The 17737-nt window shown below is 24.9% G+C and overlaps 1 protein-coding gene across 4 annotated transcripts in view; it reads left to right on the plus strand.

Moving 5' to 3' along the window:
• LOC122507350 (epithelial discoidin domain-containing receptor 1-like) overlaps window positions 1–17737 on the plus strand; it is a 267483-nt gene that overhangs the window by 215901 nt on the left and 33845 nt on the right. For all 4 annotated transcript variants that reach the window (XM_043620013.1, XM_043620026.1, XM_043620020.1 and 1 more), the window contains 4 exons: window positions 117–304; window positions 2352–2530; window positions 10224–10346; window positions 13314–13423. In XM_043620013.1, the coding sequence (XP_043475948.1) occupies window positions 117–304; window positions 2352–2530; window positions 10224–10346; window positions 13314–13423 (600 nt within the window). The remainder of the gene's footprint in view (window positions 1–116; window positions 305–2351; window positions 2531–10223; window positions 10347–13313; window positions 13424–17737) is intronic.

Raw genomic sequence — 17737 nt, forward strand, 5'->3', positions numbered from 1 at the left:
GATGGTCCAATATAATGTTCCAATAGAGACCGGACGTACTGAGAGTCAATATCGACAAGACTTGAACGTGAACGGCCTATAATCTGTTTTCTCAATAACCCTGTTAATTTTGACAGGTACGCTGGCGGTTCTCTTCCCACTTTGCCCCGAGATCTTGGAAATCGACTTTTGGATATCGTGAAACTTGACGATTATCAGGAACCATATCAAGCCCTCAAGTATGCTCCTTATTACAGTTACAGTACTGTTGTGATGGAGATGAAGGACATGATTCTACCGAGCAAGGGCATCAATTCTAATACAGGTAATATCTTCTTAATTCATTCAATTTTAATAATTATTTAGTTTAAATATTTACTTAATTTTAATATTTATTCAATTTCTACTAATTCTTTGGACAAATTTGACTAATTATTTATTTGTAAAAAAAATTAGTAAAATACTTGATAGACATAAATCTACAATTTTTTTTAGTTATTTGACATAACCTAAAAATTACACGTGGCGCGCTCCTGAGTAAAGTAAAGTACCAAGAAGCGACAAATTTTAGGTTATGTTTTTAATTTGTTTAGTAAAAAAAACTAAAAGATAAAAAAAAAAAAAAAAAAAGATAATTATAATTTCATTTGTTATAATCGTTTATTTTAAGTTTTTAAAATAATCGTGTTTATCATTAATAAATTATAATTAATAATTTTCCTATTAAACTATATTAAAATTATTCATAGAAAATTAAATTCTTTTAAACAATTTTATTAGAGTTTTTGTAAATAATTACATTTTTTTTTAAGAATTTTATTAAATTTCGTCAAAATAATGTAATTTTTTAAAATAAATTTAATTTGAATTGTTTAGAAAAATTTTATTACAATTTTTAAAAATAATTCAACCTGTTAGAGAAATTTTATTAAAATTATCTTGAATATAATTGAATTCTTTCCTAGAAATTTTATTAAAATTCTATTGAAAATAATTGAATTTCTCGGAAGATTTTTATTATTTACAAAAATAATTGAATTCTTGACAAGAATTTTACAATTTATAAAAATAATTGAATTGTTATGAAGAATTTTATCAGAATTGTTGAAAATAATTGAATTTAAATAATACTTTTAAAAATAAATGCATTCTTTCGAGAAATTTTATTAAAATTGTATTTAAAATAATTGAATTCGTCCAAAATATTTTATTATTTATGAAAATATTTTAATGTTGCGAAGAATTTTCTTATTTATAAAAATTATTGAATTTTTGAGGAGGATTTTATTATTCATAATAATTATTGAATTGTTTCGAAGAATTTTATCTGAATTTTTGAAAATAATTGAATTTTTTGAATGAATTTAATTAAAAATTTTTGTAAATAATGATTTTTTTGAAAAGAATTTTATCATAATTGGCGAAAATAATTGAATTTATATTGAAATTTTTGAAGATAATAGAATTTAATTAATATTTCTAAAAATAATTGTATTTTTTCGAGAAATTTTATTTAAATTCTATTAAAAATAATTGAATTTCTCGGGAGATTTTTATTATTTACAAAAATAATTGAATTCTTGACAAGAATTTTACAATTTATAAACATAATTGATTTCTTTCAAAGAATTTTATCAGAATTATTGAAAATAATTGAATTTTTATTAAAACTCTTGAAAATAATTGAATTTAAATAATATTTTTAAAAATAATTGCATTCTTTCGATAAATTTTATTAAAATTGTATTGAAAATAATTGAATTCCTCCAAAATATTTTATAATTTATGAAAATATTTTAATCTTGCGAAGAATTTTCTTATTTATGAAAATAATTGAATTATTAAAAATTTTGAAAATAATGATTTTTTTAAAAAGAATTTTATCAAAATTGTCGAAAATAATTGAATTTATATTAAAATTGTTGAAAATAATAGAATTTAATTAATATTTTTAAAAATAATTGTATTCTTTCGAGAAATTTTATTAAAATTGTATTGAAAATAATTGAATTGCGAAAAATTTTATTAAAATTTTTGAATAACAATAATAAACAAGAATATTTATTATTTTAAGTGAATTCTTTAAATCTTGAATCTGTAATCATTCAAACATTGATACTTATTCTTGAAAATATAAAATCTTTTAATTTACAAAATAATAATAAATGTAATACCGCGTTCCGCTACTTATTTATAATTATTAGTATTATTCGATCATGATAGAATTTGGATAATTTTTTATTTTCGCTTAAATTTTTTTCGAAATCCCCTTTAAGCTGTAAACACTAATATCAGTGCTTTTGGAATTGTGCGTACAATGGAAGCCTTTAACCGCAATCAATACAACCCGTTTGCTTTATCACCCCCTGTAGCGGTGTATGCCAACGGTGCAGTTGACACATCCTACGATTATGCGGTACCGGAACTTGGGAAGGTGCCTCTTCTCAACTCTGATTGTTCTAATGGAGGAAGGCCACTGTCAAGCGCTGGTAGCGAGCAGGACAGTATTTTTTCGAAAGCCACCAGAAACAGCAAGGCGGAGGATAAAAAGGTAAGAGAGTATTCTTTTTTTATTATTACTTTACTATTAAATATTGAGTATTTTAAAAACAACAAATAGTTAAATATATTTAACTATTTGTTGTATTTAAAATACTCAATATTTAATCATAGAGTTCAATTACACCGCCGATTTGAGATTATGGCTTGGAAACTTTTAAACCGTAAATAGCGGAACGTAAGTAACGGAGTGGGGCCAATGAGAAAGAAAGAGAAAAACGGACGTTTCTCTCTTACTCTCATTGCCCCTACTCCCGCGTCTGCGCTCTGCGTTTTACGAGTAAAAATCTTGAAACCCTTAAAACTAACTTTAAATCACCTGTGTGAAAATAATTTGAAAAATAATTACCGTAGCAGATAAACTTCTATCTAATTTAGACTCTCTTGAATTCCATGTATCGGAGTTAGTTGTTTTTATAACCTAAGAATTAGTTTAAGAATTTTTAATTTTCTTAGTCTGATCCAACCTAACCTCAACGAAAAGTTACTGATCTTATTTTGAAATAATCTATTTCAACTTTTAATTTTTATTATTAATATTCTATTTAAAGAAACATAATTTTTATGTCATGTGAATTTATTTTTAATTACTTAAAAATACTTCTATAATTGAATAATATGCGCTTTCCGATAAAGTGCTTCAATTATTGGAAGTGCACAATTTTCTAAAGTGGCGTTCTTGGCACAGGCTAACATTCGAATTTTCGGTTCAATTTCATTGCGTTGCTGTAGATTATCTTGTAGACAGTTTTTTTCTGTACATTTTTTTTTTTTTTTGATAAATTTCCTTTCTGTTTATAAAAATTTCCTTACTTATCAATTTTATTAAATTTCTTTAAGGAAAATATAGAAATCGGAATTGATAATAATAAATAAAAAAAAAGAACTCAATTAATTTAAGTTGGTAAATTTTTTTTCCAAAAATGTTTGGTGACATTTTTTCTTATACTTGGAAATAGTTTTTTATATTTTATGTAAAATTTATTTATATATTTTATAATTTTTTTACTTGGATTTCATTATTCGTTCAAATTTTCAATTTCAGATGAACTAAAATTTTCCTATATAAATTAATAATTTCCGTCCGAATTCCATTAAATTTTGAAATTAATTGAATATCTATTAAATTAAATTGAATTGAATATTGAATTAATTATTAAAATGATTTGAATAATGAATTGATGCAAATTGAAAATTAAATTAAATATTGATTTGATTTTAATTGAATATTAAATTGAATTGATTTAAATTAAATATTGAATTGATTTGAATTAAATACTAAGTTGATTTGAATTGAATATTAAAGTGGTTTGAACTAAATATTAAATTGGACAATAAACTCATTTTAATTTTAAATTCATTGGATAATTAAACTGTATAATTAATTCACTTTAACTGAATATTTAATTTGCTTTAATTAATATTAAATTCATTATAATTTATATCAAATTGAATATTGAAATGATTAGAATTTAAATATTGAATTGAATATTAAATTGAATTCACTTTAACTGAATATTTAATTTAATTTATTTAAATAATAAATTCATTAGAATTTATAACAAATTAAATTGATTAGAATTAAATATTAAATTGAATATTAAATTGATTTAAATAAAATAATTAATTGAATTGAATATTAGATTAAATTTTAGTTAGTTAATTAATTGGATTGGATTTAATTGGAATGGATTATTAAATTGAATATTATTTTAAATTTTAGTTCTTTTGAATTGTATATTGAATGGAATTGAATTAAATTGAATATGTAATTTATTTGAAATTAATTAAATTGATTACTTTACTGAATTGAATATTAAATTGATTTTAATTAATTATTGAATTAAATAAATAGAATTGAATATAGAATTTATTTGAATTAAATATTAAATTGAATTAAAAATTTAATTTATTTGAATTAAATATCAAATTGGACTGAAAATTTAGTTGATTAAAATTGAATATTGAATTTATTGGAATTTATAATGACTTGAATATTGAATTGAATTGAATATTGAATTTATTGGAATTAATATTGACTTGAATATTGAATTCATTTGAATTAATATAAAATTGAATCCAATATTTAATTGAAATGTAATGTTAAATTATCAACTTAAATGAAAACTTTTCCAAGTGTGCAAGAACTCTTAAAGTTACGAATAGGTACTAAGGAAAAGAAAAATTAACCAAGTAACTACATGAATATTTGTCAAACAATTTTAGAGTACAATTAAACGCGATGTAATGAGGATAATTATTATTTAAATCTCTGGAAAAATTTTAATATATTTCCCGACACACATTCGTTATATATAAAGGAGTTGGAAATTATAGAGAAATTATTCTGGCAACCTCTACATGTAATTGACCTCGAAGCACTACTCTAGGTATATATCTGTATATGTACTTTATGTATATATATATACATATACTTTATGTATATACATATATATATATATATATAAAGAGAGATTTACTGCCATTCGAGGAAGCCTTCATGGATTCAAGCTTGCACACCAGGTGGATGAAAACTGGAGCACGAAATTCACCCAGTGAAATTGACCAAGAAAGAAAATTGATAAAATAGAAGAAAAAGAGTATTTGCTCAACTTCTTGTCTTTTATGTAACATCTCGTTGATTGTGTGGTGTGGTGCTTCCTTTCTGATTTTAGTTGAAGCAATTTTACAGTAAATCAAATTACTTTAGAGACTTTTTTTTCTCTTTTATACAACAACAATTTTTCTTGATGAGAATTTCAAATGTTGTTACAATGTAGTTTTTCAAAGAAAAAAAACACGGGATAATAGTTTTGCTCCAGTTTTCGTAAACGAAAAAAAATAGTTTCTATGCTGCTAGTAAAATAATTAAAAACGAATCTGACCGACAGTCAAGACAAAAAGTTAAAACTCCATTTTGTTTTTGTTTTTTTAGTAAAAACCAACTTAATTATTTATTGAAAATATTAATTAATTATTTATAAAAACAATTTAATTATTGCGAATAATTTTACTGTTCATAAAAATAATTGTATTGTTTCAAAAAATTTAATAAAATTTTAGAAAATAATTATTGAATTCATTTGAAAAATTTTATTAAAAATTTTAAAAAATGATTGAATTCTTTCGTTAAATTTTTTTAAAATTGTATTGAAAATACTTGAATTCGTGCAAAAAATTTTACTATTTCTAAAAATAATAATAAATAAAATAAAATTAGGGAACGTTCATAAACTACGTAGCACGTCTAGGGGGAGGGGGGGTCAAGCAATTGTCTACCATAAGAGGAAAAAATGGCGCTAATACATGTAATTGCGTCCACGTGGGGGGAGGGGGGGGGGTTTGAAATTTCCAAAAAATTGGTCTACGTAGTTTATGGACGTTCCCTTATAAAAAAATATGAAAAATAAATAATTTTCTATTAAAATACAAAAATATAAAATTGAATAAACTTTTTATTATTAACAGAAATTTTTCCTAATAAGTCAGAATTTTACTTAATAACAAAACAATTGATATCATTATATGGAATATTTGGAGATTTATTTAATAATAGAATAATTTATAGAAGACAAAACGTGACAAAAGTGTAATTCCATTTTCGTGGTATAAACTATATAAGCCCTTAAGTTGGAGGAAGTTGCTTTGTTGCAATTCAGAGGGAAACAGACTAGTTTCATAGGTAAAGTCCTCTCCTAGAATTTCACTAGAATTCCAAAACGCTATACTTACAAATATATATATGTATACGTATACGGTTATACTGCTTCCTGCTGTAACATCGAAATGCGTGTATTCGTATGTAGGACCTCGTTGAGGGAGAGAATTTCCAATTAATAATTTAAATCAATATGGCGGAACGAGTGCAGACCATTCGGGGCAGATATATCTCCCACGGGTCCTCTATACTTCTATCCCCCAGCATGGAAAGCGATCCTACCGTGAAATGTTCATACAGTGGTAGTGTGTGTGTGTATATATATTTTAAACGTAAGATCTATTTTTCAAGCGTGCATTACCAGATGAACAAGAAGGAAACGTCAATTATTTTTACTATTCTTTCTATATATATAAATGTTTATTACAAAAGGGAAAAAATTACGAAATGAGAAAAGTGAGAAAAAAATACTGTAGTGTCAATTTAATAATTAAATTAAATTAACAATATGATATTAGATATTTATGTTATTATTATTATTAAATTCTGTAAATTAAATAATTAAGATATGTGTATAATCTATGCATTTAGTTTTCTACTCGAAAGTAGAAAGAGTGATTTTTTCCCTAGTGTGCAAAATTACACTTTTCTACGTATTAAGTGAAGTTCCTATTATTTAGATGAAACTCAAACTGCTGTACATTATTATTTTTTTATTTTAAAATAATTTCATAATCAAAATTTAAAAAAATCACTTAATTAAGTACATAATTAATTATTATTGTTTATATTTTCCAAAATTTTATTATAATTCTTAGCAAGAATTCAATTATTTTTATATAAATAATAACATTCTTTGGAATAATTCAATTATTTTTATAAATAATAAATTTTTTTGCAAAAATTCAATTATTTTTAACAAAATTGTAATAAAATTTCACGAAAGAATTTAATTTTTTTCTTAATTCGTTATAAAATTTTTCAAAAGAATTCAATTATTTTTTAAAATTTTAATAAATCCTTCGAAACAATTAAATTATTTTTATGAATAGTAAAACTCTTTGCAGGAGTTCAATTATTTTCAAAACAATTTTAATTGAATTCCTCGGCAGAATTAAAATATTTTCAAATATTTCAATAAAATTCAATTATTTCCTAAAATTTTAATAAATTCTTCGAAAAAAATTCAACTATTTTTATAAATGTACTAAAATTCTTTGCAGGAATTAAACTATTTTTAATCCAATTTAAATAAAATTACATGAAAGAATTTACTTATTTTCAAAAATTTCCATAAAATTCAATTTTAACAATAATTTTAAATTCTCTAAAAATAATTCAATTATTCTCAAAATATTACAAAAAATTCTACATAAATATCAAATTACTTTCAAAGCAATTTTTAAAAATATTCGTCAAAAAAATTGAAAGAATTCAATTATTTTCAAAAAACAATCAAATTCTTCTGATGAATTAAATTATTTTGAATATTATAATTATTTTTAATAAAATTCTTTAAAGAAATTCAATTATTTTCGAAACAACTTTAACTGAATTTCACGAAAGAATGAATTAGTTTCAAATATTTCTATAAAATTCTTCAAAACAATTCAATTTTTCCTAAAATTTTTTTTAAATTCTTCCATCATTTCAATTATTTTTATAAATAGTAAAATTCTTTGAAGAAATTCAATTCTATTTCATACAATTTTAATAGAATTCTTTAACAAAATTTAATTATTTTCAAATATTTACTTAAAATTCATTTATTTCATAAAATTTTAATAAATTCTTCAGAACAATTCAATTATTTTTATAAATAGTACAATTCTTCTTAAGAATTAAATTATTTTTTTAAATAATAAAATTCTTATCAGAAATTTAATTCTTTTCAATATAATTTTAATAAAAGTTTTCTTCATAAAATTCAATTGTTTTTAAAATTTTCAATTAGAATATTATTAAAGAAACTCGATTATTTTAAAAAAATGCAAAGAAATTATTCAAAAGAATTTAATTAGGATTTTTAAAATTTTTAATAAAATTCATCGCGAGAATTCAATTATTTTCATAAATAAAAAAAATTCTATACATTATTGTAAACAATAACTTTCGATAATAATTATTTTCTTGCTTAGAAATAATTATTGAGTCAGTTCAAAAAATAGTAGACTTTTTCTACTCCCCTGGGTTTTTAAATCAGACTTTAAAGTGAAATTAATATTATTCAAATATTAATGTCTACTGATGTACATTATTTTAAATAATATAATTTTCTTTATAATTTTTTATTTATTCAGGAACATTAATTGAGTCAGCAGAAAAATTGTAAAACTTTTTTACAACCTTACATTGTTTTTAAATTAAAATATTTTATTAAATCCCCATTATTTAGAGTTTAATGTCAACTGCTGTACATTAATATAAAAAATTATTATAATTTATAATTTTTTTCTAACTCAGGAAGATTTACTGAATATTGGAAAAATTGTGATCATTTTCTACCGTCCCAGATTTTTTTAAAAATTGACTGTTCAATAAATTTCCCTTTAGTCAGACATTAATGTCAAGTGCTGTACATTATTATAAACAATATGTAATTTTTTGTTTGTTTTTTCTTACTCTGGAATATATTTTGAGTCTGTAGAAAAAATATTGACGTTTTCTATCGTCCTTGATTTTTTAGAAATTAAACTCTAGTGAAATTCTCCTTATTGAGACAGTAATGTCAACTGCTGTACATTATTGTAGACAATAACTTTTGTTCATAATTTTTTTTTTTTTTTGCTTAGGAACATTTAATGAGTTAGTAAAAAATAGTAGACTTTTCCTACTTTTCTTGGTTTTTTTTAAATTAGATTTTTCAAAGAAATTGACATTTTTCAGATATTATTGTCCTCTGCTGTACATTATTTTGAATAATAATAAATTAAAATTAATAATTTTATTATAATTTTTTACTTACTGAGGAACATTAACTGAGTCAGCAGAAAAATTGTGGATATTTTTTACCCCCTAGATATTTTTAAGTTTGACTTTTATAAATGAAATTTACATAATTTAGATAGTAATGTCAACTGCTGTACATTACTATAGATTAATAATTATTGTATTACTAATTTGTTTATTAATTAGTGACAAGTGTTGAGTAAACACACAGAGATTTATTTGATTTCTACTTGCTTTTTCGATTTTTTAACTCTATGATAAGAGGGGTTACTATTTTTCTCGTATCTAAAGAAGGCCATAATTTCCCTAGTGTGGAAAGTCACGCTTTTTCCCCTCCAGCTCTCAAATTAGTTATTTTCTACTAATTTTGATGAATCGATTTAGTCTTATAAATAGAGAAATAATTATAAATAATTATTCACTCTCAATCTAAACATAAATATGCAATAAATTTTTTTAAAAAAATGTTTTAAACTTAACCCAAGAACATTAATTCAAAATTTCATTTCCTGAAACAACAAACTGTAAATTCAGTACCGAAAAAAAGTATTATTTCTTTAATGGTTTTTCCCTACACACATTCTAAAACAATAACGTATTCATATTCTCAATATCTTCCGAGAGGTATTAGCGCCTTGAGGCCCGAAATTAATTTATGATTTTCAACCCGAATGGATGGTAAACATATATTAAAAAAAAAAAGAATGCAAAAGAAACATAATAACGTGCGGGCATCATTATCGATAGCATTCGGCACGACCCGTAATCATTTGATAGCAAGCATCGCGCCTTCAATAATTGCGCCCCAATGCCTTCGGGTTTGAAATGAAGAAGATGGTCGCGCAACGACTCAATCGAGATTCAGAATCGAGGGACATAATTCATTCGGGCAACGGCACAGGTCCCATAGATCCTGATGGTTTCTTTACCTCATGGTTTTGTATATAACGATATATTTTATCTTGAACCCTGTCGTGATCTTTGATCGTGTATTATCGCGTGGAAACTCTGCACGAGGTATTCTTGCACTCTCTCTCTCTTTCTCTCTATATATATATTTTGTATCTATATGTTTCAGTCACCAACGCAACAGGAGGTACTTTCCGCCTTGAAGAAACGCCTGGAACAGACAAGCGTGCCGCTCTTCCCACGACATAGACTTCGCATGCTCTCGAAAATTGCCGATGGCGCCTTTGGCTCGGTATGGATCACTATATTTTGTTAATACAAAACTTGATTATTTATCACTTAAAGAAAATAGCCAATTTGCATCTGTCCATTTTCAATTTATCGTTTCGCGAATCATACATATATTAATGGCGAGGCATTTATTCTATATATTATACTATAAGCTATTGTTTTTTTGAATATGGATATAGAATCATTAATTTTGAGCACTTTCACCAGGAAATACTTTTTTTTTTTTTGTTCTTGTTATTGATAACGTAGAAGAAAATTTGTTGAAGAAATGAAGAAGTACTCTATTTGTTACAGATTTAAAATTTGAAAATAATTTTTTCCGAAATATTCAATACAATTGTGTTGAATCCCTGCATTACCGACATACTTTTTAATGTTCTTTCTTCAAAAGTTGGTAAAGTATTTTCGAGATTTAGGAAAAATTCTTTTATTTGGGGTGTAGACTAAGTGCCTCTGCTATTAGTTTTCGATTTTGGGGAAAAATTTCGTTGTAGATTTCTAGTTTACCGACAAATGATAAAAAATGTGCCCACAGAAACGAGCACACATTTTTTTAGACGCTTAAATTTTCAAAAAAATTTTTTCCCTGAAATATTTCATACAATTGTGTTGAATCCCTGCATTACCGACATACCTTTTTGTGTTCTTTCTTAAAATGTTGCTAACGTATTTTCAAAATTTTGGCAAAATTTGGTTGTTTGCAGTGTAGAGTAAGTGCCTCTGCTATTAATTTTCGATTTTGGGAGAAAAATTCGTTGTAGATTTCTAGTTTACCGACGAGTGGTCAAAAAATTGAGCACAGAAACAAGCAACACATTTTTTTAGACGCTTAAATTTTCAAAAAAAAAATTTTCCGAAATATTTAATACAATTGTGCTTAATCCCTGTATTACCGACATATTTTTCTGTGTTCTTTCTTCAAAAGTTGGTAAAGTATTTTCGAGATTTTGAAAAAATCCTGCTATTTGGAGTGTAGACTAAGTGCCTCTGCTATTAGTTTTCGATTTTGGGGGAAAAATTTCGTTTAAGTTTCTAGTTTACCGACGAATGGTAAAAAATTGCTCACAGAAACGAGCACACATTTTTGTAAACGCTTAAATTTTCAAAAAAAATTTCCCGAAATATTTAATACAATTGTGTTGAATCCCTGCATTACCGACATACTTTTTTGTGTTCTTTCTTAAAAAGTTGGTAAAGTATTTTCAAGATTTTGGCTAAATTTGGTTGTTTGCAGTGTAGACTAAGTGCCATTGCTATTAGTTTTCAAATTCAGGGATAAAATATTGTTTTAAACTTCTAGCTTACCGACAAATGGTCAGAGAAAATTGCCAAATGACTTTGTTGAGGTTTTTCTTGTAAACTAGAAGATGAACTTCGTATATTTTGGCTGAATTCTGTTATTTTGGCATCTGAACTTAGTGCCCCAGTTATTAGTTATCGAATTCGAATTTTGGTAATTAAATTTCAAAATTGAATTCTAAATTACTGACGAAATGACCGACTTTTTTATCACATTGGTCATTTCGATTTTATCCAGATTTTGAGTCGTAAATTAAAGTGCACTATTTTTAAGATTTTGATAGCATTCGTTTGATTTGGGTCCAAGCTATGTATCTCAATTGCTTATGAATCTGACTAAAAAATTAAATGTGAAATTCCTAAATTATCGACAAAAGATTTTTCCGTTCTTTTTCGAAATTTATAAATTGTATTTTTTTAAATATTTTCCCATAATACGTCTGCCAGGCGTCTAAGCTAAGTGCCTCAACTATTGATTTTCAATTTCTGCTACAAGTTTTAAAGCTAGATTTCTTATTTACCGACGAACTTTTCTCTCTGTTCTTTCTCGCGAAGTCTATAAGTGGTATTTCTTAGATTCTGGCACAGAATTCATCTTTTTGACGTGTAAGCTAAGTGCCTTCCACTTTTAGCTATAGAAAGTAAAGATAGATTTCTGATTTACCGACAAATCGATAAAAGTACATTTTCGAAATGGAAAAGTATTATTTCTTAAATTTTGGCTCAGGATTCGTCTATTCGACATGTAAAATAAGTGCCTCAACTATTTAATTATATTTCTGTCTATAAAAAGTGAAGAAAGATTTCTTTTTTACCGATAAATAGTTTTTCTGTTCTTTTTCCTACTAAAAAAGGGTTATTTCTAAAAATTTGGAACCGTATTTGTCTATTTGCCATCCAAACAAGGTGCCTTTACTATTTAATTATAATTTTGGTAATCAAAAGTTAAAATAGATTTCTTTTTTACCGATAAACAGTTTTTCTGTTCTCTTTATAATTCAAACTGTGTTACTTTTCAAATTTTTACACAGAATTCGTTTATTTTACATCTAAGCAAAGTGCCTCTGCAATTTTTTTTCTCAACTGTGACTATAAAATTTTTTCAGCTAGATTTCTTCATTACCAACAATAAACCTATAAAAGTAAAGTAAAAACTTGAATATCTTAAGGTAAATGTCCAGTAGTAAAATTTTCAATTCCAAATTTCTCAATGTTTTTCCTCAATCTCAAAACTTTTTTTCCTTCGCCACTTAAAAAATTTAATCTAATAAAACCATTATTTTCGAAATAATAATCTTCATCAAACGATAAATTGCTTTTTAAAAGTACTTATTTTTTCCTTCAAAATGCTACCAACAGCTGAAGGAGTTACTTTTATTTGAACAATATCTAAAAGTTTCTTTTTCCGATAATATCGAAATTCGATTAATTGAATCAAACAAGAACTTCATACCCAGCTGTGGTCCTGAATATATCCTTAAAAAAAAGAAGGAAAATTCATCCTGAAAGATTGTATCGATTTCTCGTGTGAAATTGACTCAGAGATTTATAGATATTTTATTATATATATGTATATACAATTATATCCAATTGGAGTGGAAAAAAACCCCAAACACGTATACAGTTCCTTGGAAAACGATTTCTAAGAAAAACATTTATGCTAATACAGGTATACGTGGCAGAAGCTGAGGGAATTCCAGAGTATGGTACCACAACAACCCTTGGCAAGCGACTTGTAGCCGTCAAGTTTTTACTGCCGGAAGCAAACGAGAAAGAAAAGTAAGTACACAACTTACGATTTGCATTTATTTCGCCACAGTCTTGTTTTGAATTGAGTATTATTGCTACTATGAATTCCATAAGAAAATAAGTTTTTCGGGTTTTTTCTTTGCATTTAGGATAGGTGACTTTTTCCCTTTTTATTTATTTGTAAATTATTTTTTCTCTCTCCTTTTATGCTTTTTATTCTGATACCCAAAAATAATCAAATTTCTCTCTCTCTCTCTCTCTCTCTCTCTATTTTTCTCTCTCCTTTTATGCTTTCTATTCTGATAACTAAAATTATTTTAAATTATTTTCCACTTTTCTCTTTTTGTATTTAGAATTTGTTGAAAAAATAATTTAGGATAATTTTTACTATTTTTAAATTTTTTATAGAATATTTATTTCAAAAGAAACTATATAGTTGTAAAAAGTAATCGGTTTTACACTAGTAGTTTTTTATCTTGAAGTATTTTAGAGAAACAGTGAAAATATTGTTGTAGTGGGGAGATGAGAGTGACAGAGAAGGACATGCTTCTTCTGTCTCGCACTTATATCCCCACTCTGTACTCAATGAGCGGGAGGCGCAGACGCAATTGCGCTCACGTCAGAGAAACTCTCCTATTGGTGGAAAAAAGCGCGCTTATTTAAATCGCTGTGATATAAAAAAATTTAGAAAAACAACGAAAACAATTGTTTATAATAATTTAATTCAATTGTAATATAATGTAATATAATACCTATAATAATTTTTATTATATTAATTAAAAAAGTAATGATTTAATGTTATTAATTATTTGCTAATAATCATATTTATTTATATTATAATAAATAAATTTTTTATTATTTATTTATTTTATTAAATAAGTTGTTAGAAATATATCCTTCCATAGTTAGTTAATGTTGAAATTGTATATGATCTTGGGAAGGTAAGATTTGAATAAAAAATTCAAAAGTGTGTCGTTAACACAATTCAAATAATGTTGGTTAACATTAGTTAACTAACAAAGGTATTTAAATCCAAAAAAAGGTTCTTTGTTCAAAAAAAAAATTGTTTAATTAAAAATAATTTTTACATTATTATAGGGTCAAAGAAAAATATCTTTGATTTAAAGAAATTACTTTCTTGCTTTTTTCTTGACTAAAAAAAATATTTATTTAGTTTTAAAAAAAATTTTTTTTAAATCAAAGAAATTAATTTTTATTTTTATATTTAAAGTTATTTAAAAAAATATTTTCCTCTATTCTTTTTCTATATTTTTAACAGACCATGATATTTATTTAAATTCATTACTAAATTATGTATTATTATTGTTATTATTAGGTAATTATTATTTCTATTATTTATTATTTATTATTTAAATTTATATAAAAAAACGATTTCTTTGTTTCAAACAAATTTTCTTTTTTATGTAGAACTACTCTAAGAAAAAAAACTTTTGTTAAATTAAAAAAATAAGTTTCTTAGACTCGTTTTGTTTCATTCAAAATAAATTTTCTTTCAAATAGAAATATTCAAAGAAAATTTGATCTAAAGAATTTTTTTTATTTAAAAAAATGTCTTTGTATCCAAGAAATTTATTATTTAAATAAAAAAAAAATTATTATTGATACAAGGTCAAAGAAGTAATTGTTTAATTTAAAGAGGAAAATTTCTTTAAAACAAATAAATTGTTTTTGAATGAAATAAATTTTTTGTTGAATCAAATAAATGTTCTTTGATGCAAAGAAAAATTAATTGTGAATATAGATATTATTATATAATATTAAAAGACAAATACTTTCATGAATGATTGATTAGGCCTTTTATATGAGTATAAAATAGTCACTTTTGAAAACTCCCTTCGAAAAGTTTCCATAAGAAGAAAGCTAATCTTGCCATTAGCGTAAGTAAAGTCCTTTGAAGGAAGTATCGTACAAAATTGAACCACACAATGAAAAGCTTTTGTAGAAACTTCGGTTGCAATGTACTTTATTCATCAAGTCCTTGTGAATTCTGTACAGTCTCCATAATATTCCTTTTTTCCTTCTTTTATTCTTTTTTTCTTCTTATTCTTATTCTTTTTTTCTTTTTATCGTTTTTTTCTCTTATTTTTTTCTTATTCTTTTTTTCTTTTTATTCTCTTTCCTTTACTATTCTTTTTGTCTTATTATTTTTTTGCCTTTTCCATTCGTTTTTTCTTCTTATTCTCTTTTCCCTTCTTTGCTTCTTTCTTCTTATTCTTATCATTCTTATTTTTACCCTTTTCTCTTCTTTTTTCTTGTTATTTTTTTCTATGATTTTTTCGTGTTATTTCCTCCCCTCTTCTCTTATTCTTTCTTCTTATTTTTTCGTTTATTTCTTTCTTATTCTTTTTCCCCATTTTCTCTTTTTTTTCTTTTTATATTCTTTTAATTTTTATTACAATTTTTTACCTTTTTTTATTCTATTTTTCTTTTTGCTTATTATTTTTCCCCATTCCATTCTTTTTTTCTTGGTTTTCTTTTTTCTTATTCTTTTTTTACTTTTTTGTTATTATTTCTCTTCTTTTTTTCTTATCCTTTTTTTGTATTTTTTTCCTTATTCTTTTTCTCCTTTTCCCTTCTCTATTCTCTTTTCTTATTTTTTATCTGATTTTTCCTTATTCTTTTTCCCTATTTTCTCTTTTTTTATTTTTATTTTCTTTCAATTTTTATTATTCTTTTTTGCCCTCTTCTTTTATTCTATTTTTTTATTGCTTTCTTATTATTTTTGCCCTTTCCATTCTTTTTTCTTCGTTTTCTTTTTATTATTTTCTTATTTTGTTGATATTATTTTTTCCTTTTCTCTTCTTTTTTTCTTATCCTTTTTTCTTTGTATTCTTTTTCTCCTTTTTCCTTCTCTATTCTTTTTTCTTATTTTTTATCTGATTTTTTCTTATTATTTTCTCCTCTTTTCTTTTCTTCTTCCTTCTTATTCTTTTTTTATTTTTTCCTTATTATTTTTTTACCTTTTCTTTTTATTTCTTAGTATTTTTTTCTCTTATTCTTTTATTCCTCTTCTATTCTTGTTTATTTTTGTCTTATTGTGTACTTTTTCTTATACCTTTCTTATAAATTTTTTCTTATTTCTTCCTCATTATTTTTTTCTTCTTTACTCTTTTTTTTCTTTTTATTTTTTAAATTCATTTTTCTTACTTTTTCCCCTTTTCTTTTCTTCTTTTTTCTTATTCTTTTTTTATTTTATTTTTCTCATGTTTCTTCCTATTTTTCTAATATTTTTGTATTCTTTTCCCCTCTTTTCTCTTCTTTCCTCTTATTCTTTTTTCGCTCGTCCTCTTCTTGTTTCTTATTTTTTCTGTTCTTATTTCTCTTTTTAATTCTTTTTTCCTCTTTTCTCTTCTTATTTCATATTATTCTTTTTTCCTATTTCTTTTTTATTATTTTGTCCCGTTTTTTCTTCTTTTTTTCTTATTATTTCTTTCTCTTCTTATTCTGAACTTTTCCCCCCTTTTTTCGTCGAGTATACGCCTTAACTTTAAAGTAGAATTTTCGGAAGCAGACGCAGAGAAAGATTCAGTAAGAACGATAATTCGACATCCTATCTTGGCCTAGACATCAAAAAAGGCCTCGTCGATTCATTCAAAGAAATAGATTTGCATACAATGACCGGGGGGAGATATACAGAGTCGATTCACAGACGGTGAATCGTTTCCTCCGCAAGCGAAAGGAGAAAAGAGATGAGAGAGAGAGAGAGAAAGAGAGACCTAAAAGGTATTGGAGTAAAGATTCCTTTTTGCGATGACAAAACTTCTTTTCCTTAGAATTACAATTTTTGCACACGCGTCATTTTATTTATTTATTTTACTCAATACTAACGGAATTTCTTTTTCTTTTCTTTTCTTTTCTACAAAGTTTGCAATTTCCATAATACCTTTCGCGTATTAAATCATTCCTCTGAATTGATTTAATCAAAAATTATTTGTAAATTTTACAAATGTAAAGTTATTTTCTGTGAATATCCCCTTAAGGTCTCGTTGGCGTGTTTTCTATATATAAAAGTAGAGAGAAAGAGAGAAGGGTCTGTTTTATATGCTGGATTATAAATGAGAAAAGTAGATGAACGTATAGACGGCAAAAGAGGCGCGTCTTTGCCAGGGAGGCTGTGCTGACGGAAGATAAGGATGTTTTATGCTTCATAGCTGGTATCACGTGCAACAAGCCCAACTCTCTCTCTCTCTCTTTGACTCGACACTTTATTAAAAATAACATAGAGGGCTCTCGACCCTTGATCTTACCCGGCTTTTACCCGAATGCCTCGCGGGCAAAAAGGATGCGCATATCATTTCCTTAAAGGGCGATTTTGTCGCCCTT

The sequence above is a fragment of the Leptopilina heterotoma genome, unplaced genomic scaffold, assembly GCF_015476425.1.
Source record: "Leptopilina heterotoma isolate Lh14 unplaced genomic scaffold, ASM1547642v1 Lhet_114, whole genome shotgun sequence".
NCBI lineage: Eukaryota > Metazoa > Arthropoda > Insecta > Hymenoptera > Figitidae > Leptopilina > Leptopilina heterotoma.